The sequence below is a fragment of the Lates calcarifer genome, linkage group LG7_2 (assembly GCF_001640805.2).
Source record: "Lates calcarifer isolate ASB-BC8 linkage group LG7_2, TLL_Latcal_v3, whole genome shotgun sequence".
Classification (NCBI taxonomy): domain Eukaryota; kingdom Metazoa; phylum Chordata; class Actinopteri; family Centropomidae; genus Lates; species Lates calcarifer.
This window is the reverse complement of record NC_066854.1, coordinates 3,744,207-3,764,714: the sequence shown is the minus strand read 5'-3', so window position 1 is coordinate 3,764,714 and position 20,508 is coordinate 3,744,207. Positions and strand designations below refer to the sequence as shown.

The window sequence follows — 20,508 nt, the reverse complement described above, 5'->3', positions numbered from 1 at the left end:
CTTGAAAAGGGTGTTGTTATGACAGAGGACAGGAGAGAAGGAGGGACAGCAGCGAGTTCAAAAAAAGATCTTTAGAGCATACTGAATGGACCAAGACCAAGGACTTACTGTACTGTTTGTTTCCAGTCTTTGTGCTAAGCCAAGCTAACCAGCTGCTTTACTTTGAACAGTGAGAAGTACCAGAGTGGGATCCTTTTTTTCATTTGACTCTCAGCCACTTCTTATCAAAAGTAAAAGTATTCATAATATGGACTGGCATCTTTCAGAGAGTCAGAGCATACATTTTATTATCGGATTATCGCTGCTGATGCTGATGTGCACATCCTTGGCTCTACAGATCTCAGGTGGAGCTTGCTTTGCTTTGCAGCAAGTTTCCATATTGTTGATAGTGAAGACGCTGAGCAAGTTGAAGAATGGCTCAGTAATTTGAGCATTTTTCAGTCATACCAGACTGTAAACACAGACGAACCCTCTGCTCACTGCGATCATCACTCTCCATCACAACGTGAATCAAAGAATGTAAACATCATTACTTTGCAGTTGATAACTGCACTGCATAGTCTCCTATTCATTAGCAAGACAAGTGAACCCTTCCCATTGTCGCTCCATAGGACAAAGTGAATGAAAGAATGCAAACACAATTACTTTGGGGAGTATAATTAAAGCATGGCAGGGACCTGATAATGTTCGACCCAATTCTTCTTAGAAAGTGAAATATTTACCTGTGAAATGTAGTATGGTAGAACTACAAAGCAGCTTAAAATGGAAACACTAAAGTACAAGTACCTCAACACTATATACATTGTGGTACTTAGCCAGAGAGAAATGAATTCTGTCCACGCTGGCTGCTAAACCATATGACCCAGGCAGAGAGAAACTCTCTGTTTTCCGATTTCACCATAATATCGTGGCAATTTGCCAGCCCCCCCCCACCACCGCCACAACAACAGCACAAACACCAGCCGTATGTGGGCTCTGACCCGGGCAGTTGACCGCTGCGCTGCAAATTGATTGGCCGAGGCCTGTCGCCAGGCAGTGACTCTTCATCACTGAGTGTTTTGGGCATTGAGATAATGGCCCCCATTAATCTACAGCCACACTCAGGGCTGCCCCACTCCCACTGCCACACACACACACAGACGGTGAATGACGCTCACATAACACACACATGGACTTACAGACATAATGCAGGACACACACAGAGAGGTCTCTTTGGATCTGTGTGAATGGCCTCTAATTTATTAGTCTCGATCTTTCCTTTTTTTCCACCGCTTTATCTTTATTTCCTTTCCATTTTTCCTTTCTTTGTGTGTTATGTCCTGCCCTTTCCTTTCCTTACCTCTTTTTACTGTACTGTTCCTTTTTTCCTTCTTTTCCATTATTTCCTGTCCCATCCTTTTCCTCTTTTCCTTTCCTTTTCTTTCTTCCCTGTCGCTTTCCTCATATTCTTTTTATTCTTATATTTCCTTATGTTTCATATCCTTTACTTTCCTCCCATCTCTGCTTGTCCTACACTTTCCTTTGTTTCCTTTCCTATCCTCTTCTCTCATACTGTTCCTTTAATGTCCTTACTTTTTCTGTGGCTTTTTCTTTGCTTGTTTTCCTCTCCTCTCCTTTCCTTTGCTTTTCTGTCCTTTCATTTCATCTCCTCTCCTTGTCTTTCCTTATGTCTTCATTCCTGCCCCTCCTTTCCTTCTTACTTCTTCTTCCTCATGTCCTTTCCTTTCCGTTCATTCTCTGTTCCTTTCCTTTTACTGAGCTGTCCATCTCTCTGTTTCTATGGTGGCCATGCGCTCGGTTAACAGAGGTGAAAGTTTGCCCTACGTCTCCTTGTACATTACCCACTCCAGGCCACATATCCTCAAGAGAACCTGTGTGTATGTGTGTTCATGCGTGCTTGTGTGTGTGTAGTTATCAAAAACTAGACATTTTCTCAGTGCATAAAAACGACCTCTTTCTCATCTTTCTGTCTCTTTCTGCATCTCCCTCTTGTCTCCATCTTCTCTTTATCAGGCATTAACTGAATCTCTCTCTCACACACACACACATGCATACACACATATACAGAGTATTTTTTTCATTAGGTTTTGGATTATTAATGGAATAATTAGGTTTGGGATGTATTTTAATGAACAAATCAATCACTGAATTAAATATGGGATCGGAACTGAGTGTATGTGAGGCTACGGGAGTCTTTTAATTTGGCTCTCCTCTCCTTCCCTCTCTCTTTCTCTCTCTGTCTTCTCTCTCCTCAGGCTCAGTATAATGAAAGAAGAATAGATTCAGCAAGTAGCTGTCCTGCCGGTGAAATCTTTGGCTTTTGCACCGAAGCCAGGTCTGGACTGGGGTCTGGAGTCTTGATTGGTTTTTGGGGGAATGGAAGGTGGGATGACTGGTGGGCAGGTGGGCTTGTATCTAGGCCACATTCAGGCATGAGCGGTGAAGTAGTAGAGCGATTTGTGTAAACATACCCACCAGCGAACTGGTGGACTGACATTAGCACAACATGCCCTGAAGGAAAACCCTCTGGTTAGAGTAGCGCTCTGCTGTCATGGTGACTCTGGACGGCATTTTACAGATTGACAGTGCTAATGATGGTGCAGAACGTTGACCTTAAATAATTTCTCCAAGGTGAGCTCGATACTGTGCTTTGGTGAATTATACATGGAGGCATGTATGCAGAGGCAATGATGTGATCGTTTAAATTTATAGTGCTAGCTTTGAGTTATATGTTTGGGAACTAAGCACATAAATTCAAGAGAAATACTCCAGTGCCTTTACACACTCACATGAACACACACACACACACAAGGTTTTTTTTCTGGCCAAATCAGCAGACATGTCTTACCACTGCTTAGTCAGGGAAAGGAAAAGTAAAATCTCTGGACTTTTAAATTTGGCTCCTGATCTTTGGTCCCACACATGTGTGTGTTAATATTCTTTCGCTTTCAGAGAGTGTGTGTGTATGTGTTAAGATTTGCATCCTGCGGTGGCTCCCTGGAGATACCACCCCGATGGCAGGAGATCCAATCTGGTCAAGCTTAGTGTGGAGCCCTCTGTGTCATTCACTTCCCCTGCAAACGCTGTTCTGTGCTGAGCAAACACATCTCTCCTGTGCTCATTAGCCAAGCCTGAACACTTTTTTCCCCCTGCTCCTGCTCTATCTCTTTCTCACCCTCCCTCCCCCCACAGCACATATCCTTCATCTTTCCCTTTCTCAGTGGAAGACGGACTCATGTCCTCTCTTTGAATCGAATCACCTCCCTCCCTGTGCTCTCATGTCTATCATGTCATCGTATCTCAATGAAAGGAAAGTCTCAGTGGACTCTGGTTCACAACAAGCTCATGTGGGGCCCTGGACAAGTGTATTCAGGCTTTCACGCTGCTGCTATTTTTTTTTTTTTTGCTCCCTCGACACAGACAGGATATTAGTTTTTTCATCAGGGATGTAGCCCATGTTGACCACAAATGGTTCTTTCCCTTATCTCAACCAAATAATTTTTGCTGCTCACACCTATCCAAACCTTATAACAATATATTAGTCTCACATGTCAGGCTTTAGGAAGGGGTCAGAATCATTTTCTTTCTGAGCTCTTCATCCATAAGAGCCTTAATTCTCCCTGGTTCCTATGTGTGGTAAAGTATTTTAACTTTTCAGTCATCATGAATTTATTAATTTCAGAGCCTCCTGTGGGTTAAACTGGATCCAAACACTTTTAACTCTGAAGGTATGACTATAAACAGACTGAAAGAAGTCATTAGCCTAGCAACATTAGGGCGACAAGCAGAGGAGGTAAACTGGTTTTGATGCCTTTATTGTTTTCACATTGTGCTTCTGGCATTGTACCATAACATCAGATCTAGTTTACATCATTAAATACACATGAACAAAGCAGATGTCAGTATAAATTCAGAGCTGAGCATTGGGCTTTTCTTTGTGAACAGCCCTTTGGTTTCTTTCTCTGTGCTGCCATAGTTGTGGTATCCAGGGGACTTTTTTTGTCTCCAACACATTCTCCTTTGTCTTTGTCTTGTATAGATTGCCCTCATACATCTTCAGATCTGCTCTTTATCCCTCATTGAAAACTGTAAAGCCAACTGCCTGTCAGCACCTCCAATAGGCACCTTGGGCATGCTCAGAAAACCCCAAGAGAATCCTAGAAGAGTCAGGCACACATTTGTTATTCTTGCAAGAACACCAGCAATGATTGTATATATGTACATATGAAGATTTCACAGGCATATGCTGTAAATATGCTCTTAAACCTGATGCCTGAATTTTCTGTCTTAATATTTAAAATTAAATTTAAATGTAAAGGTAACCCTTCCCTTAGATATTTCAGGTGTCACCTAATATGTTCACATAGTGAATATTATTTTCATACTGTAGTTCATATATCAATGCAAACTTCCATCTTGCGACTAAGAATAAAAGGTGCTATGGTGGGAGCAATTAACTGTAGAGTGATCTGTCTGCTATGCACTAAAAGGCAATTATAATTACAAACTGGAGAGTAACATGACTCCTGTCAACAACGTCCATTTAAATTCCAGTTACCAGTTGATGAGCAAACATGATGTAGCCTAGAGGTGAAAGATGTTTCTCATCTCAGTGTATTTATCATTAACTTGTTGAACATGTGCAGTAAATAGAAAAAGGCTGGTGGGTGTCAGAGAATATCAGGATGATAGGTTCTGTGAATGGATTGATAAAAGTTCATCAAACTGTGGCTGTGAAGCACTTTTGGTCAAATTGGACACTTAAATATGCAAAGTGACCCCACCTTTAATGCAATTTTGGAGAGGCTTAAATTAATTGAAGCTATTTTGTAGCAGTAGCAATTTGACCGTGGAAACAGTAGTGTGACTAAACAATCCTAACTTTAGGACTGGTTTCCAGATCTTTCAACCGACCTTATCAGCAAGTGGAGTTTGAGATAGATGCGTCAACATAGTGGCTTTCCTAACTCCGCTCAAAACCCACGTTCTAGTTGTTTCTGCCGCTTTAAAATCACTATCACTTAAAAGTTGAGTTGTAGCTGAACTTTGAAGTCACTCAAGAAGTCCTTAAAGTGCTATGAGTAATATAGTGACAGAAACTGATATTACATGTCAGCAGATCCATGAAGAAACCTGAGGAAAAAGTTAGTGTACCTTGAGTTGGGATTGTTTTATATAAGGATTGTATTATATTGGATTCAAACATAAAGTGCTATTGGATGCCAACTTTAGCTTACATGAATAGCACATTTTTAAATCCTTTGATTTTTTTTCATAGGCGTTTTATACATATAGTACTTCACTTGTACATATAAACTAGCTGAAATAGACTTTTAAGGGGAAGGAAAATTTGATATAGCAAATGATTGATGTGTCCAGTGCCACCCTACTCATTCTGTTTCTTTTATTCAAGTCTATATTTCCTACTAAAACACATTATACTAAGTTATAGTGAATTTAATACTGTCAGCAGGCTATATGGTAGTGATCCACGTCCAGCACTTCATTTCCCTGGGGCTTCATTAATAATGCAGTCCCACAATTCTTTGCATCTCAGAGCTTGTCGGGAAGCACATCACGCTGTGATTACCAAACAGTGCAACCCATAATACTGTCCTACATCTTAAAAAACAGAACAAAACCAACTAATGTGCACCCTGAGCAGTTTTTCCCTTCCTCCAACGCAAACACATTTACAAATTCTTACACACACACGAGCTCATACAGACCGGTCCTCAGGAGTACTTGTGTGTCCCTGCTGATACAACAAAATGAGGAAACTGGGTGGAGGAAGAGTGTGAGGTGATGAAGAGAGCGGGTGGCGGAGGGATAAGCCCCCCGGGTCTTTCTAATTATCTGTACGGATCAGCAGTGCTCAAGGATGCATAAGGGGAGGGATTTGACTGCCAGATCCACTGGGTAGGAAGGCCTGATTGGATCGGTCACCGCTCGCCATACACACCCGTTACTCATGACGCCTGAAGCCGAGCCTCATTAGACACAGGCATATGCACGCATGCAGATGAACGGCGGCGGCGGAAATTCGAGAGGATTCTCCGTTCAACTCCTCATGACCATGCGTTTCGGGAGATGTGCCCACTGCTTAAAATGTTTTTTTCCTATTATCAAGTTCTATGAATGTCATTTTAATAAAACAAGCACAAGGTAATTCCGCCAGGTTCTGATACGAATCAATTTTGAGCAATCAAGTTTTCATTTTCTTGACACCAGCAGTCTTATTATAAACAAACAGAATGCAGTAAAGGCGGGAATAATAGCATTTTGTTACTTGTTTTTGTGCCCACACATATGCAGCCATATATCCTAACACTTAACATTTCTATAATCACTTGTGCATTCACACACCTGTGTTTGAACATGTATGCGTTTGTATCGACAAAACAGTGTGTCCCTTTTCATATCAGCCTCAGCCAGTGGGCAGGTCGAATCAAGAGAAGTCCGACAGCCTCTCACCGAGATAATTATCTGCTGTGATTAAAAATTATAACTTCTCAGTGTCACAGTAAGTAGAAGACAAATTATAGACATTACAGTGAAGGTTGAATGCTGCAGTGTATAGCCTGGTGCTCAGTTGATTCAAATTAGGATCACACGTTCTCGCTCAGTTTTTTTTCCCTCTTCTTCCCTCCGTGCTTTCTGTCTTCCTCTCTGTTTGGTTCACCTGTCGAACTCAGAGGCTGCTGAGCTGTCGATGAAACCCATCATTACTGTCCTCACGGCTGCCCATAGGCTATCTTAAACTTCACACGATCTCACTGGAGTGCTGTTAATTGATGCTTGGATAGCGTTGTCACCCAGCAAGGACGTTTAGCAGCATGCAAATGTCTGCAAATGTCATCTTTTGTGGCAGCAAACTATTGATTGTTTTATTGTTTTATTTTGAGTGAATAACTTTTAGGAATTGTAACTTAATATTTACTTTACTCAAAAGAACAGAAATTTAACACTGATCAAAAAGTTGCTGTTTTCCCCTTTCTAATTCCACTGCAGCGGCCAAAAAATTATTGACATTTGCTCATGTAAATTTGCCAGCAGCGGTCTTTTATTGCCTGCACGGTGACATTTTGGAGGGATCTCTCTATCCCACAGGGGAGCTGAGATCATGGTGACAGAGCTTAGATAATTTTACATTTGGTTCTCTCTCTTGAGGTGGGTATAATTGAGAATGGAAGCAGGAAGGCATCAAGCGCCGATAAGTTCTGATGCTGTTTTTGAAATCCACTCTCACCAAGAGAATTTCACCCTCTCTTGCTTTTTGCTTTCCTTTATCACAGCGTTTACACCCCTCAGATGCACACACAGTCATAAACACACTCAGCTCAGCTCAGGTTGATAGATAGGTGCATTTTTTCTCTGCGCTATGACTCCTGAACGGCTGAATGCGGAGTAAATGGGCCTGTACCCCGACTTCTCCGCCACCGCCGAGCTGTCGTTCTATATGTCACTTTATGCCACATCCACCTGGATCGTTCATTAACCATCCGAACCATCCGGTGTGGGGCCAGTTGGCCTCTGTGGAGAATTCAAACAGTACTTTTTCCTGCATCTTTTCATATTTGCTCTGTGTTTAACAGGGTTGTAAAAGGTGCTTTTGATTTAAACATTCATGAAAACATGTCAGAATAAAATTTGAATTTGCCATGCGCTCATGTGAATACAGTATACAAATGATTAAAGAGAGGCACATCTGGACATTGACTGGCTCATTCTCACTCCCTGTTTCTACCCCCCACACACACACACAAAAAACACACACAGAGGGTTTTTTCACACACACATGCTGTGGAGACTGCCAGCTCTGTGGGAATGCTTTCCATTCTATCTCGTGCACAGCACACAGCGCATGACAGACGACCACCTGCGCCACCTGAGCGGACCCATTGTGCGCTCTCCTTATCACACTGGTCCCAGTTCCCGGCGTGCGGACAGTCCCATATTGCTCACATTGTTGCTGTCTCTTCACCCGTTTGTTAGGGGCGGTTTGGGGTTTGCAGCTGAGGTTTCGGTGGGAGATGGCAGCCGGAGAGGGAGGTGGGCACCACATGCAGAGCTCTTATCGCTCCCTCCGGAAACAGGCACCTCACCTTCTGGTTCCTGTAAGAAACAGAGCATCCTGCCCCCCAACAGCTTTTTATGACATGAATTCCCAAATAAAGTGTTGCTTGTGGATACTGTGCAAGCGTTTGTACCCAGGAGTTTTATCATTAAAACTACTTTACAGCTAATGGCTCCTGCTGCTTCCTGAAAGAGCATGTTGCTTGCCAATGAATATGAAAAATGCAAAAAAAAAAAAAATGCATTTAAAAAAACACACTGTGCGAGGTAGCTTTGGTAATAGTTCAGACAAATACCGAATCAGATGAAGACCTGAGTTGAATTTATTACCTGATGTAGTCCATCATGCCCATCCTCCACTTACCATCCAACTGTTCTCTTTTATACTCAGCATCTTTTATTCCACAGGATCTTTCTCTCCTGCTGAGGTGCACTGCTCCCTGCAGTTCCACGCTACTCCACTCCCTTTTTCATGCCTGGTTTCATCTTCTCATTTTTCTCTATTACTGAAGACTCAGATCTTTAGTCGTCTTTTCTTCCTGCTGGATAGAGGTTGCTAATGGGTCGCAGACCAGCCGTGACCTTGTCTGTTGCATGCTTTAGAAAACTTTTAGCCTCTGTAAACAATTCAGGACTCTGCAGAGATGAAAATAGACCTTCCGTGGTCTTTAAAATCTTGATTTTATCTTGCCTAGGAGCCAGTGTTTGGTCAGAGGAGGACAAACTATGAAGAGTAAATATTCACAACAAACCACATGTTCTCACAAGTCAGTTGGCTGCACATCTAAACGCAGGAAAGAACAGTTCAATATTTCCACCATATTACTCTCAGTTCAGATTCATAATCAGTCTTTTGCCTTGTATTACCTCCAACATTTGAGATGGTAATATCCTGGTGGTCGTTCACTTTCCCCACTTTGTTTACTGTCTCTCTCCACACTGACTGTCAAATAAAAAACACAGCCAACATAAGAAGAGCATTTTACTTTAACTGAGTAACAGGACTGACGCCCTTAAATTTGGTTGTAACCAAGACATACACAGAGGAAGACATCCTATAGTTGAACAAGACTAGGTAAAATTATGAAATCCTACCTCAGTCTCTCCTGCTGGGCAGCTGACAGCATTGTCAGCTGGTATTAACTCGCTGTAACACCCAGAGTTTCTGTTTGAGCCATGCACGTTCCCGTGACAAGCATGTAGTTCTCAGCAGCAGACAGGCCCTCTCACTCCCTGATAATGGAAGAGAAACTTTTTGCACCAAAACATTTTGACAAAGCAAAAAAATTGGCATACGTATATTGGCCTGGCCTACTTATTACTGGAGCTCTAAACAGGACACATCATTGTTTATTATTATACTGTACATGGCCACTTACTCCTACCAAAGGAGAAGCTGTATTCAATTTATCATCCTTTTTGTCATTTTCAAAAGTTTTTTGTAGTTGGTTTACAGCACAAAGCAGTGATGGTGTTGCCATGGTTACCTACAGTTTAATAGACTCTGAGCATTGATTCAGTGTGATATTTAAAGGTGCCCTGTGGAGTTTTCTTAAACAAACAGGAGCTCTGCTTACGTTCACCAAAATGGATTGTGTGTTTCCTTGATGTTTAGCAAACTTGCATTTCCTTCCTCTTGCAAAACTGAATTTTCTTTAAAGTTTGAAACCTGCGCCGTTAACATCCATGTTCACAAACAGTCTTCTTCATCCATGCCTTTGCATGAGCAGGTACCTGGCAGCCAACAGACTGTAATCACCAGCACTTTACCTTTTGTCTTGTATAATCACAAACAAGTAGTGGTTGGTGAGATATATGGCTGCATTAATAGTTTAATCGCTACTGCTGACTTGTCCTGAAGCACAGTCTGACTCTTGCAAAGGTCTTTGCTAAACAGCTATTGAAAAGTTTTATGATGTATAATAAACTAAAAAATATATGAAATATTTCAAACTAGTATAGCAGCACTTCATCCTCTGAGGGCTTAAAACATACCCCCTGTGTCATTTGGGATGTGCAGCAGTGCTGGTGTGTCCTTAACCTTAATGCCCCAGTGTAGCATGTGGCTCACAAAGCTCTCTATGAGAGCTGGGAATAGCTGCTCAGGGGGAAAAAATGCATCACTGGACCTTTCATATAGGTTCAAGTATGTGTTTTCTGGAAACAGAGGCCTTCACTGAACTCAGCGAGTGTGCTGCTGTTGTTGTCAGTGACTGTTTGGTCCATCTGGTTTTGACCTAATGTCAACATTAACATGGAAATTTAGTTCCACTATGAAAAAGCAAACCTACCATACAAATTGAATGACATGGTTATGAACACTATGATAAAGGGCTACCATTTGGAGTATTATTTTTAAGCTTCAACAAGTGATTTTATTAGGTGCAGTAAATGGAAAGCCTTAATGTGATATTTTAGCTCCTTTCCCAGAACCTGTCATTTTCTTTTTATTTTGTTTTCATACAAAAAGCAGAGGTTTTGCTTGAGTAACTTCAAAAATTGGGACTTTATAGGTACAAGTCCTGTGTGAATGTGCCCAAATGCCCTTGAAATCTTTGCGTGCTCTCTACCACTTTCTTTTTCTTTCCCAAGTAACCTTCCATTGAGCTTTGTATGTTACAATCTCATTGCTCGGTCTCTCGGTGTCACAGACCTTTAAGATGCTTTTCACAAGGGCTTACGTCTGTCTCCCTGCAAATTCTGCAAGTGCTTAAGGGCTCTGATATGAACTTTAGGGGCCTTTCTTGTGGATTGTTAGTGTCTGCAAACTTGCATAAGGACAGGACATAAGTAAAACTGTAGCTTCAGCTATGTCAATAAATGTTATTACTCTTGTGTGAATAGTTGCATGCAAGTTCTCAGTGTTTTGCTGTACTTGTTAGGGAACTTAAATGGACTCAGACAAGATGCATTTTCCCTCCATGTCTGTCCATCAGCACGTACATCATCTCTCCTTTAAAGGTCAGGCACGTGAACATGAACTCTCTGAGTGCAGCAGCCCAGTGGAAAGTTTGGAGTGGTGCACAGCATCAAATATAGCCTCTCCTTGGAGGCAGACAGCTTTGCTTTTTCCACAGAAAAATAATGGCTGAGAGAGAGAGCACAAAGTGATTTTGCCTCTCGGGCAGGCAGGCATGTAGTTACTCATTCACTATTCATTGTTAGCAACTTTATTTAGTTTGGATTTTACACAATTTCTTCAAACAAAGATTACTTCATCTATAATTCAGTGACCAACATGCATAAGGAGCAAAAGGGAAGCTCTTTAAGAGGTGACAGGAATCATCTCGACCTGTCAATCATACACAGGTAATATTGTGTATGGGTGTGAAACAGCTGAACATGAAAAGGAAGGAGATTTTGTGTTCTAACAGAATTGTAATGTTGTTTACCAAGCATAGCAGATCTAATTACTCCCCCCTCAGATTCCTTTATGATCCACAGGTTATGTAATCACAAATTATCCCATTCCACTTCCATTTTTAAGGACGTCAGGACTCTGGGGATTGTAACACTTGAGTGGTGTTAAAGCAGCACAATCAGTGGGACCCTTTCGACCTGAAACCAAGGCTGCCCCCACCTCCTCCACTGGGACGCTGGTGTTTACCGCCCAGAGTGGCTGAAAATTAATTGGCTCCTTGAGCTGCTGTACATTCCCCCCTGTCAGTGCGATGGCCTCCCCTCATTGCCCCGTCACTTTAAGTCGAAGTGTATTAATGGACTGTGTGGGCCATTGATTCCTAATTCCTCTCGACGTCGACATTGGGGATAAATATTGCGTGGCGCGGTCGTCTTCTAGCTTATTGTAATCAGCATTGTTATTGATCGCCTGCCCGAATCCCCCCGAAGTAATCTATTTTAAATACACTTTCAGTAAAAGGGGGGGTGGGGTGGTTTGGGCCTTGTCTCAGCACATTGTTTCATGTTGGTGAGGAAAGCCGCACAGTAGCAGGAACAGGGACACGGAATAAGGAAGTAGGAAGTGTCCTGGACTGGCAGATAAAAGAGAAAGAGACTCCGAGACATGCAAACAGGCTGACAGATAGAAATATCGCCAGAGTCACCAAGTATGTTCGGTGAAATATGTCTTGCTTTTCCGTATAGGTAGTCTCCGGGTGGTCTCTGTCAGCATGTGTGTGAGTACACGTGTGTGTGTCTGTGCGTCTTGTCTCCGCGAGGCCGGAGGATGATGGATGAGGGCTCAGCCAGCAGCGAGCCAGACGTCGGCACTATCGATTTATCCTCACATTCGTCTGGGAGGAGGAGGCGCGGGGTGGCTCGCCACCATGAGCATTACAACATAATGTGTGGCTCGATATGTGCCCACACACACACATATACACATGTACACATGTACAGTATTTTCACCATAAGTACCTCAAATGGGCAAAGATTTGCTCGCGCCAGCGGAGGTGTGGGCCTTGGTTGAAATTTTCCATTGTCTGCTGAGTACAATGACTGTGTCCCTCCTCACCAAGGTGTTTTTATTGATCCATCTGCAAAGTGGCATCCACTTGTTTAACATCCAGTCTAATACACTTGAATTGGTCTAGCCTTGTCTGTCTGCCTGTCTGTTTTGTTCAGCTATGAGCACAGAAGATGGAGAGGAGTGTGTGTGTGCGTCATGAAGAAACATGTGTGTGTGCTTCTGTGTATTCATGAGGAAGAGGTGATGTGTGTGTTTGTGTGCCTGGGAGCTAGCAAGTGTTTTTCTACTTGTAGGATGAGGTAAGTCTTCGTGTGTGTGTGTGAGTGTGTGTGAGCATGCTTGCATGGCTGCGAATAGATTTTTGTGCGACTGTCAAGAGTCCTCGCTCCATCCAGCCCATTGAGCAACAAATTAAGGCTGCAAAGCAAAGTTGCCATTCTCCCCGCTCAAGGCTTTGTTGTTTTTCCCCTTACTTGCGTTGCTCATCGGGTGTTCATAATCAACATTAACAAATTGGAAGGACATCTATTGTTCTCCCTGCCCAGCCATCTTGAAAATGGCCCCAATTATCGAAGACACGGAGGCGACATGTCAGAGACACAATCACAGTTATGACAGAACAAGATTACACTTGAGTTGGACACCTTACAAGACATAGGTACTGATTTTGCACAGTTTAAGATACCGCTGTTTTATCCTGTGTTATCTGCTACATTTCAAATATATGTTTTATCATTTACTATGTAGAAATGTGTTAAGATTGAAGGTCACACGTTGTAAAAGTTTGGATTGCTAACAAGAAATTTTCTCTGTTGTTTACTGGATTCTCTGAATGTTGACGTGATGTCAGATAACAGCATCTCAAAAACCTTGGAGTGGAGAAATGTTTTGTTTTTGAAATTCGGATTCGAAAGGCTGTTGTGCTGCATTTGTCACTCGTCAAAAGTCTGACTTCCTGACTTTCTGACATCTCTGGAATGCTATAAAAGCTGCCTATGATCCTCTGCCTTTCAGAGTCATATACATGAGGTATGATAACGATGAAAGATTGAATCCAAACGTCTGCGAGGGTGTGCGGTTAATGATGATGACAGTTATGACAATAATTTTATGTTAGTGCTGACATTTACCGCATGGATGATCTCAGACTGCTCTGATCATCAAATCTAAAATGATAAACGCTCTATGAGAGGAATCATCGTCCCTCCACCCTCTCTCTCTCTCTTAGGGGATGATGTACCTGGAAGAGAGGAGGCTGGTCCACAGGGACCTGGCGGCCCGGAACGTGCTGGTGAAGTCGCCCAATCACATCAAGATCACCGACTTCGGCCTAGCGCGGCTGCTTGACGCCGATGAGAAAGAGTACAACGCAGACGGGGGCAAGGTTGGTGTAAGTGGAGGCATGCGCATGTTTTTGTGTGTGTGTGTGTGTGTGTGCTGGACAGTAGTAAATACTGCAAACCAAGAAGTAATAAAACAAAAGGTCAGTGGCAGCGACCAGGGAAGTGAGACATGAGACAGAGTAGCCTTGTTAGGCTCCAGGGCCAGAAGTATTCATAGTAGTTGGCTCTCACTAGATGTTGGCTGTGATTTTTTTTACCAGCTGAAGGTGGAGAACAGCAGGAAAAGGCATTTCAACATGAACAGAGATCTTTACATGGCCTGAAAATGCTCTGTGTAGTCATAGCAGCTGTGAAAATTGCCAAAGGACCAAAACAGGTGGTCTCAGTCCAGACCAAATGGAACCATGGTTTGGTTTGTTTGCAGTGCACTTTTTTAGATGGTTTTGACCTCTGGAGCAATTACAGGAAGTTGAGGCAGGCTTGTCACCCATTAAACAATAGAAGAAGAGGAGAAGTAAAAAGCTGTGAGCTACAGTAGCACATGGGGAGAAGATGAGATGAAATATTTAATTGTGATTTGGTCCAACAACAAAATTAACTTTATCAGACACACCCCCGTCCATAAACCAATCAAAGTCAAGTATAGAGAGATGCAGCATCTGTTGGTGATGATGACAGGGCGTAGGTATGTCATGTCATGTTATTTTGTGTGAAACCAACACTAACAAGATCAAATGTATACAGTGTAATAAAAACATGAACCTTTATCCAGACTTTGAGGTGGAAAAACACCCTTAGTCTGAAATTCTCTGTCTGAATATTTGAGGTGAACACATTGCTCTGCTTATGATAAAAAATGCTGAGAAAATAACACAAAGAAATATATTTTATGTGTCACAGAGGAGCATCTTTAACAAATTCAGATCTGTGAAACTCTCTTGGTCAAGCAAACTCAGGTGAACTTTGTTTCAGTTTAACACAATTTAGAAGCACTTCATCCAAACAAATAACACAGCCAGACTTTCAATTGGTTTGTTTTGTTTGGGGACCAAGACTACATTAATCAGAAGCCCCTTCTCTTTTCCTCACTTGAGACTTACTATGCAAATTGTCCTGATCAACTCCCTTTATTAAATTGGCTTGTTCACTGCTGCATCTATTCAGCTGGAGGCTTGAAGGTAGCCGCTGCATCTTGAGTTGGAGTTGTTATCTCTGGGTACAAGAGAGGGGAAAAAAAGTACTTTCATAAACCGGGTGAGTTTGATGCAACCATCTGAGTGATTGGCTCCATGTTGGTGTTCACTGATGCCTCGATAAATGAGAGCTGTTGTCAGCACATCTACATGTATGCCATAAAAATAGATGCGCCACGGGAGATAAATCAACAGAGATGAAAGTGGAGGCACTGTATCACATTTCCAACCTGAAGCATTTCATTTCCCCTCTTCCTGTTCATTTCCCTGAAGAGTGCACGTATGTGTCAGGCTCCCACACCAAGGGAGGGGCTGTATTTTAAATGAACGGTGCGTGTACATGTGAGTGCATATGTGCGATCACATGCAAAGGGCCAGATAATTGCCTTGCTCAGTGGGCTCTACAGCTGAGATTTCCTTCCTACAGTCAATATGGAAATCATATAGCAGTTAGAATATGGTGATGTGTGCCGTTGTCCTTGTCAGGAATGTCAAAAAGCTTGTTGTTATTACTGTTTCACACACCCTTTTCCAAACCTATAGGCTGTCGAGATAATGTGAGACAAATGGCCAATACAGTCTCATTTAGTATCTTAAAAAGCATGCTCGCTATTGATGATCCCTGGGTTAGAATGAAGCTAATCAATCACAGTACTTGAGTAATATTGAGCAAAGCAAAACTATGGTCGAAAGCTTTGTCGATTTCTCAATATCTCACAAACACTAGATTAAATGATGGGGCAGCTGTTGAGCAAAACAGCATAATGGAAAATTGTTTGCAGCTCAGGTGTAAATAAATATGAGAAATGCCAAACAAATAATTAACATTTCTGTCTTTTTTTTCCCTTGTTTGATCATAAAATCTCTCTCTGTATCTCCTCAGATGCCCATTAAATGGATGGCTCTGGAATGCATTCACTACAGGAAGTTCACCCATCAGAGTGACGTGTGGAGTTATGGTGGGTGCTAAATGCATTATGTGTAGACGTCACTGTTTCTAATGCTCACACCTGTGGGAGGAAACAAGTCAGTGACCTGAAATCCTGTTTCCTTTATTTCCATTTTACTTAATTTACATTCTCGCCCCCCCTTATCTGCATCATCTGTTGTTCTCTGGCTCTTCACCTCACCTTCTCTCTTGCTGTCTATCTTGTTTTCTCTCGCTTTGTTTTTTTTTTCTGTATTATTATTTTACCCCTCCTCCAACACACTTCAAGGAGTGACCATCTGGGAGCTGATGACATTCGGAGGCAAGCCGTATGACGGCATCCCCACACGAGAAATCCCAGACATCCTGGAGAAAGGGGAGCGCTTGCCCCAGCCGCCCATTTGCACCATAGACGTCTACATGGTCATGGTCAAATGTGAGTAAACAAACACACAAAAACACACTGACACAAAAAATCCCCACATACATAGACTCACAAACAAGCATGTATGTGCAGATTCTGATGTATAGAAGACATGTTGGTCCTACATTATTGAGAAAGAATCCCACCAAGTCCAAAAAGTGCAATAACAAACAGTATAAATACAGACCTCCTGCATAAAAGGCTTCTTTTGACGCCTGAGGCAGAGTGGTGATATGCAGGGAAAGTGTGAATTAGAGATGATACTGTATGTCCATCATACTGAAAGGACCCAGATATATTATTTCTACAGCACTACACTCAACAAGTATATCAGCTAGGGCTTTGAAATATGAATGAAATCTTCTCAGTGTCATTTCTATCACAGTATTGATCAATATTGTGTGTTTCTGGGAATTAAATTGAGAAACCATTTATAAATAAAATAACCAGTGCTCCAATGCAAAAATTAAAGGAATAGTTTGACATTTTTTGGGGGAAATTGTGTATTCAGTTTCTTGCTAAGAATCGAGTTCAGTCAGACAACTCAGGTCTGAGATGTTTACAGCAGCGGAACATAGTTAGTTTGGCATCTAGGCTCCAACCTCGTCACTCCCCACAGATATATTTAGCAAGAGATATTGGGGAGTGGTGAGCAAATATCAAATAAATAACATCGCTCCATAGTGAAACTTCTGAAGCTTCCTAGCTAACATGTTATATCTTCTTTTTTCAATCTGTACAAAAAACAAAGTATAAAAATGTTGTGTGCTCTCATGGGTAATGTCCTGGAGGACTTCTTGGCAGAGAGTCTGTGCTAGATGGTGGTGTCAGCACTCAAGACAATGTTACAGAGCAACACAGTGAGTGTTGTGGAGCACATAATGTTACTTTTTCCATTTTTAAATCATGTTTATACACAGCTACAACTGTCACAGATGAGTTGTAGTTTAATAAAATGGTTCATGTTTTTAATATTCATCTGGTGAGGTGTTATTTGAGCTCTGGGGTTTTGATTCAAGGCTGGAAGAGAAAGAGCAAAGATGAAAAAATGAGACAGAGAAAAAGAGAATCACATTGTCACAAAGCTGTGATGAGATGCTGGTTTATGGTCTGTGACATGCAGGCCCGTCCACACCGGGGACTCTGCCCACTTCCTTGTTCATGTCATCTTCCATCTGGACCACCACCCCCCTTCCCAGCCGACCTACTCCAACTCTCCCTCCAAGCTCATCCAAAAACCCGCCTTCTCTTCATCCTCCCCAAATTCTCCCATGTCTCTCCCATCTTGCTCTCCTTCCCCTGGCTGGATTCAGAGCTCTGGTGCTGGTGTACATGGCTGCAGAGGGATCCACCCTCCCAGATTTCCAGGAAACATTCCAGGTACACATGCCAATCCATGCTCTGAGCTCTGCCAGCTAACGGCTGCTTGGCTATCCCTTTCCCCGCACCAGCCTGGTCATGGCTCCACCCTGTCTGAACTCAACTGTGGTGGAGTGACTTCTCTGTCACTCCCTGTCTTCTGCTGTTGGCTCAGAATCTCATAAAAATAACCTGACATCAACCTCTCCCCAATGACTTTTTTCCCCGCCATTGCACTTTTTAATTCTTTTCCCTTTTTAATTACTTTGTCTTTTTTTGACGCACAAATATTGTATCTGCACTATGAATATACTTCTTATTATTTGCTGCTTGTAACTCTGAGAATTTGAACTTTTTCTACTCTTGCACTCATTGTGATTCGCTCTGGAGGAAGACGACAGCAGAGTGCTTAAAATGCCAAATGTGTTGAAAGAGAATGATGTGATCCAGCTTGGAGCACGATATCAAAACATATTCCCATGACAAAAATGTTAATCCAGCCGAAATGTCATAATATCTAATTGTTTTTTTCCAAATGAAAAAGTATTGCCAATGGCTTTTGACAGCACAGAAGCAATCCATGAAAGCCCTGCAGCCATGTGGCCTAATAACAATGCCAACTGATTCTTTCTGTAGCCCTGGAGAAGGAAAATAAATTTTATGCGCTATGTAAAACGTGTTTTCACAATAATATTGTAAATGCTGAGGTCAAAGGGATTCCCTTAACTGAGCAAGCACCAAAAATGCTCAGGGGTCCCTAAGTATAAGATTTATATGTCACATTTCCCACATAAGGTGTAAAATCCTCTTAGTATTGCTGATTTTTCCCACAGTGCAATGCTACACAGATGTCGGTTGAGCATCACAGCAGTGGTCAGGAATAACCAAGATAGGTCAATCACTGAGTTAGAATAGCAGCCGGGCCACACCACCCCATCGAAAGCCAGAAGGAAGCTCAGCAATTGCCCGCATTAGTTGTGATTACATGTTGACTGAGAGCCGTTGTTTGTGATTTGGTGTGCCGTCACACTGCGCGCCCCCGTCGCCTCAGCGCCACCTCAATAAAGATGAAATAGAGTTTGATTGCCGGAGTAATTGCTCCTCATTTAGGTAATGTGCCTGCGTGGGGCGCTAGAAGCGGAAATTAGATGAACTGAGCAATGACAGACAGACAAACAGACGAAAGGACAACAGAGAGGGTCAGTGTTCAGGTATGGAAACTTTTTGTTGCTGTGATAACTGCCAAATATCAAACAAAGAGAAATTTAACAATTATAATTTGCTGGAGACCAATGGACCCCCCTTCTAGGACTGCTAGAGGCATCCAGACCCCACTTTAGCCACCACTGCTGTAGAATATGTAATAAAGATGCAGACTCTGAAATCAGCAGCTCAGTTTGCTTAGCGTCTAATCTGAGCCGAGACACCACCTGGCGTTTCCCTTCACCTGCAGGGGTTTGCTGTGTTTACAGCAGCCGTGGCCTCAGGGAGAAAAACATGGGCTGGAGACCAAAATGACAAACACTTTTCTCTACCCTGATAACCACTTCTAAGTTGTCCCTGAGCCATGCACTTCACCCTCAGAATGTATAGAAATGAATCCCACACTTAATCATTTTGTGTTCTTTGCACACATTAAGTTATTAAGATTCCAATTAATGCAGTTTTACTGAATGTGTTTTTCAGTGCATTTTCTACAGAGAAAATAATTCAACCAACCTCTATGTTTTCCTGATGTTATACAGTACACACGCTCATTGTCTCTCAACTCTCTGCCAGTTATTTGTTGATTATTTTGATTTGAATTATATTTCTAAAGTGTATTGCTGTTATTATTGTATTCATGCATTCAGCATGACAGAGCTGAGAACCTGAATGATGACAAAGTATCAATAAGCTGCATTTCCACTTAACTGTCCTCGGCTCAACATATACCCACATACAAATTCAACAAGACTATTCTTCACAGGTTTTATTCATAAGCCATCCATCTATTAATCTCTCCAACCTCTTATAACCCCTGTATCCCTGTCCTGTTCTGTCTTTCTTCTTGTCTCTCCCCCAGGCTGGATGATTGACGCAGACAGCAGACCAAAGTTCAAGGAGCTGGCTGCTGAGTTCTGCAGAATGGCCCGTGACCCTCAGCGATACCTGGTCATTCAGGTGTGTTCGCCTCAACAGGCTTGGCTTTTCTGTGCAACTATCCGCTTACAGCACAAATAAACGTTGTAGCATGTGAATGAAAATGTGATCCTCTGAGATGTTTTTGAGTGTGACTTTAACATTGTCAAAACCTTGATCGTGTCACTTTTTAGGGAGACGACCGCATGAAGCTTCCCAGCCCCAATGACAGCAAGTTCTTCCAGAGCCTCCTGGACGAGGAGGACCTTGATGACTTGATGGATGCAGAGGAATATCTGGTGCCTCGAGGTTTCAACATGGCTCCTCAGGCGTATACAACCAGGCCTCGAGTTGACTCCAACAGAGTAAGGACACTGATTAGCGCTTTAAAAATGGCATCTGATTTGACTTGAACCTCAAAACATAATATTTTCTCCTCTCTCTGGCTACAAACTGCCCAACTCACTGTCCTCTATAAGTGCTCAAGGTGGCTAAGAACTTCCAGTACACTGATGATTTTCCTCTGCTAATGGCCCACCTCCATCATTTCCATCCCACCGTGTGTGGCTTAAACCTGGACTCTTTATGCACTAGCTCCCCAGGCCCCAGGTTTCATTACTCAGAGCTCCATAAGC

General features: G+C 42.4%; 1 protein-coding gene across 6 annotated transcripts in view; it reads left to right on the top strand.

The window, feature by feature from the left end:
• LOC108873032 (receptor tyrosine-protein kinase erbB-4) overlaps window positions 1–20,508 on the top strand; it is a 229,823-nt gene that overhangs the window by 193,630 nt on the left and 15,685 nt on the right. For 5 of the 6 annotated variants that reach the window (XR_007809127.1, XM_018661041.2, XM_018661040.2 and 2 more), the window contains 5 exons: window positions 13,734–13,895; window positions 15,925–16,000; window positions 16,259–16,405; window positions 19,818–19,915; window positions 20,068–20,238. Coding sequence is in view for 5 of the 6 variants with exons in the window: in XM_018661041.2 (XP_018516557.1) it covers window positions 13,734–13,895; window positions 15,925–16,000; window positions 16,259–16,405; window positions 19,818–19,915; window positions 20,068–20,238 (654 nt within the window). In the remaining variant the exon portion in view is untranslated. The remainder of the gene's footprint in view (window positions 1–13,733; window positions 13,896–15,924; window positions 16,001–16,258; window positions 16,406–19,817; window positions 19,916–20,067; window positions 20,239–20,508) is intronic. The other variant, XM_018661042.2, reaches the window with a different exon arrangement.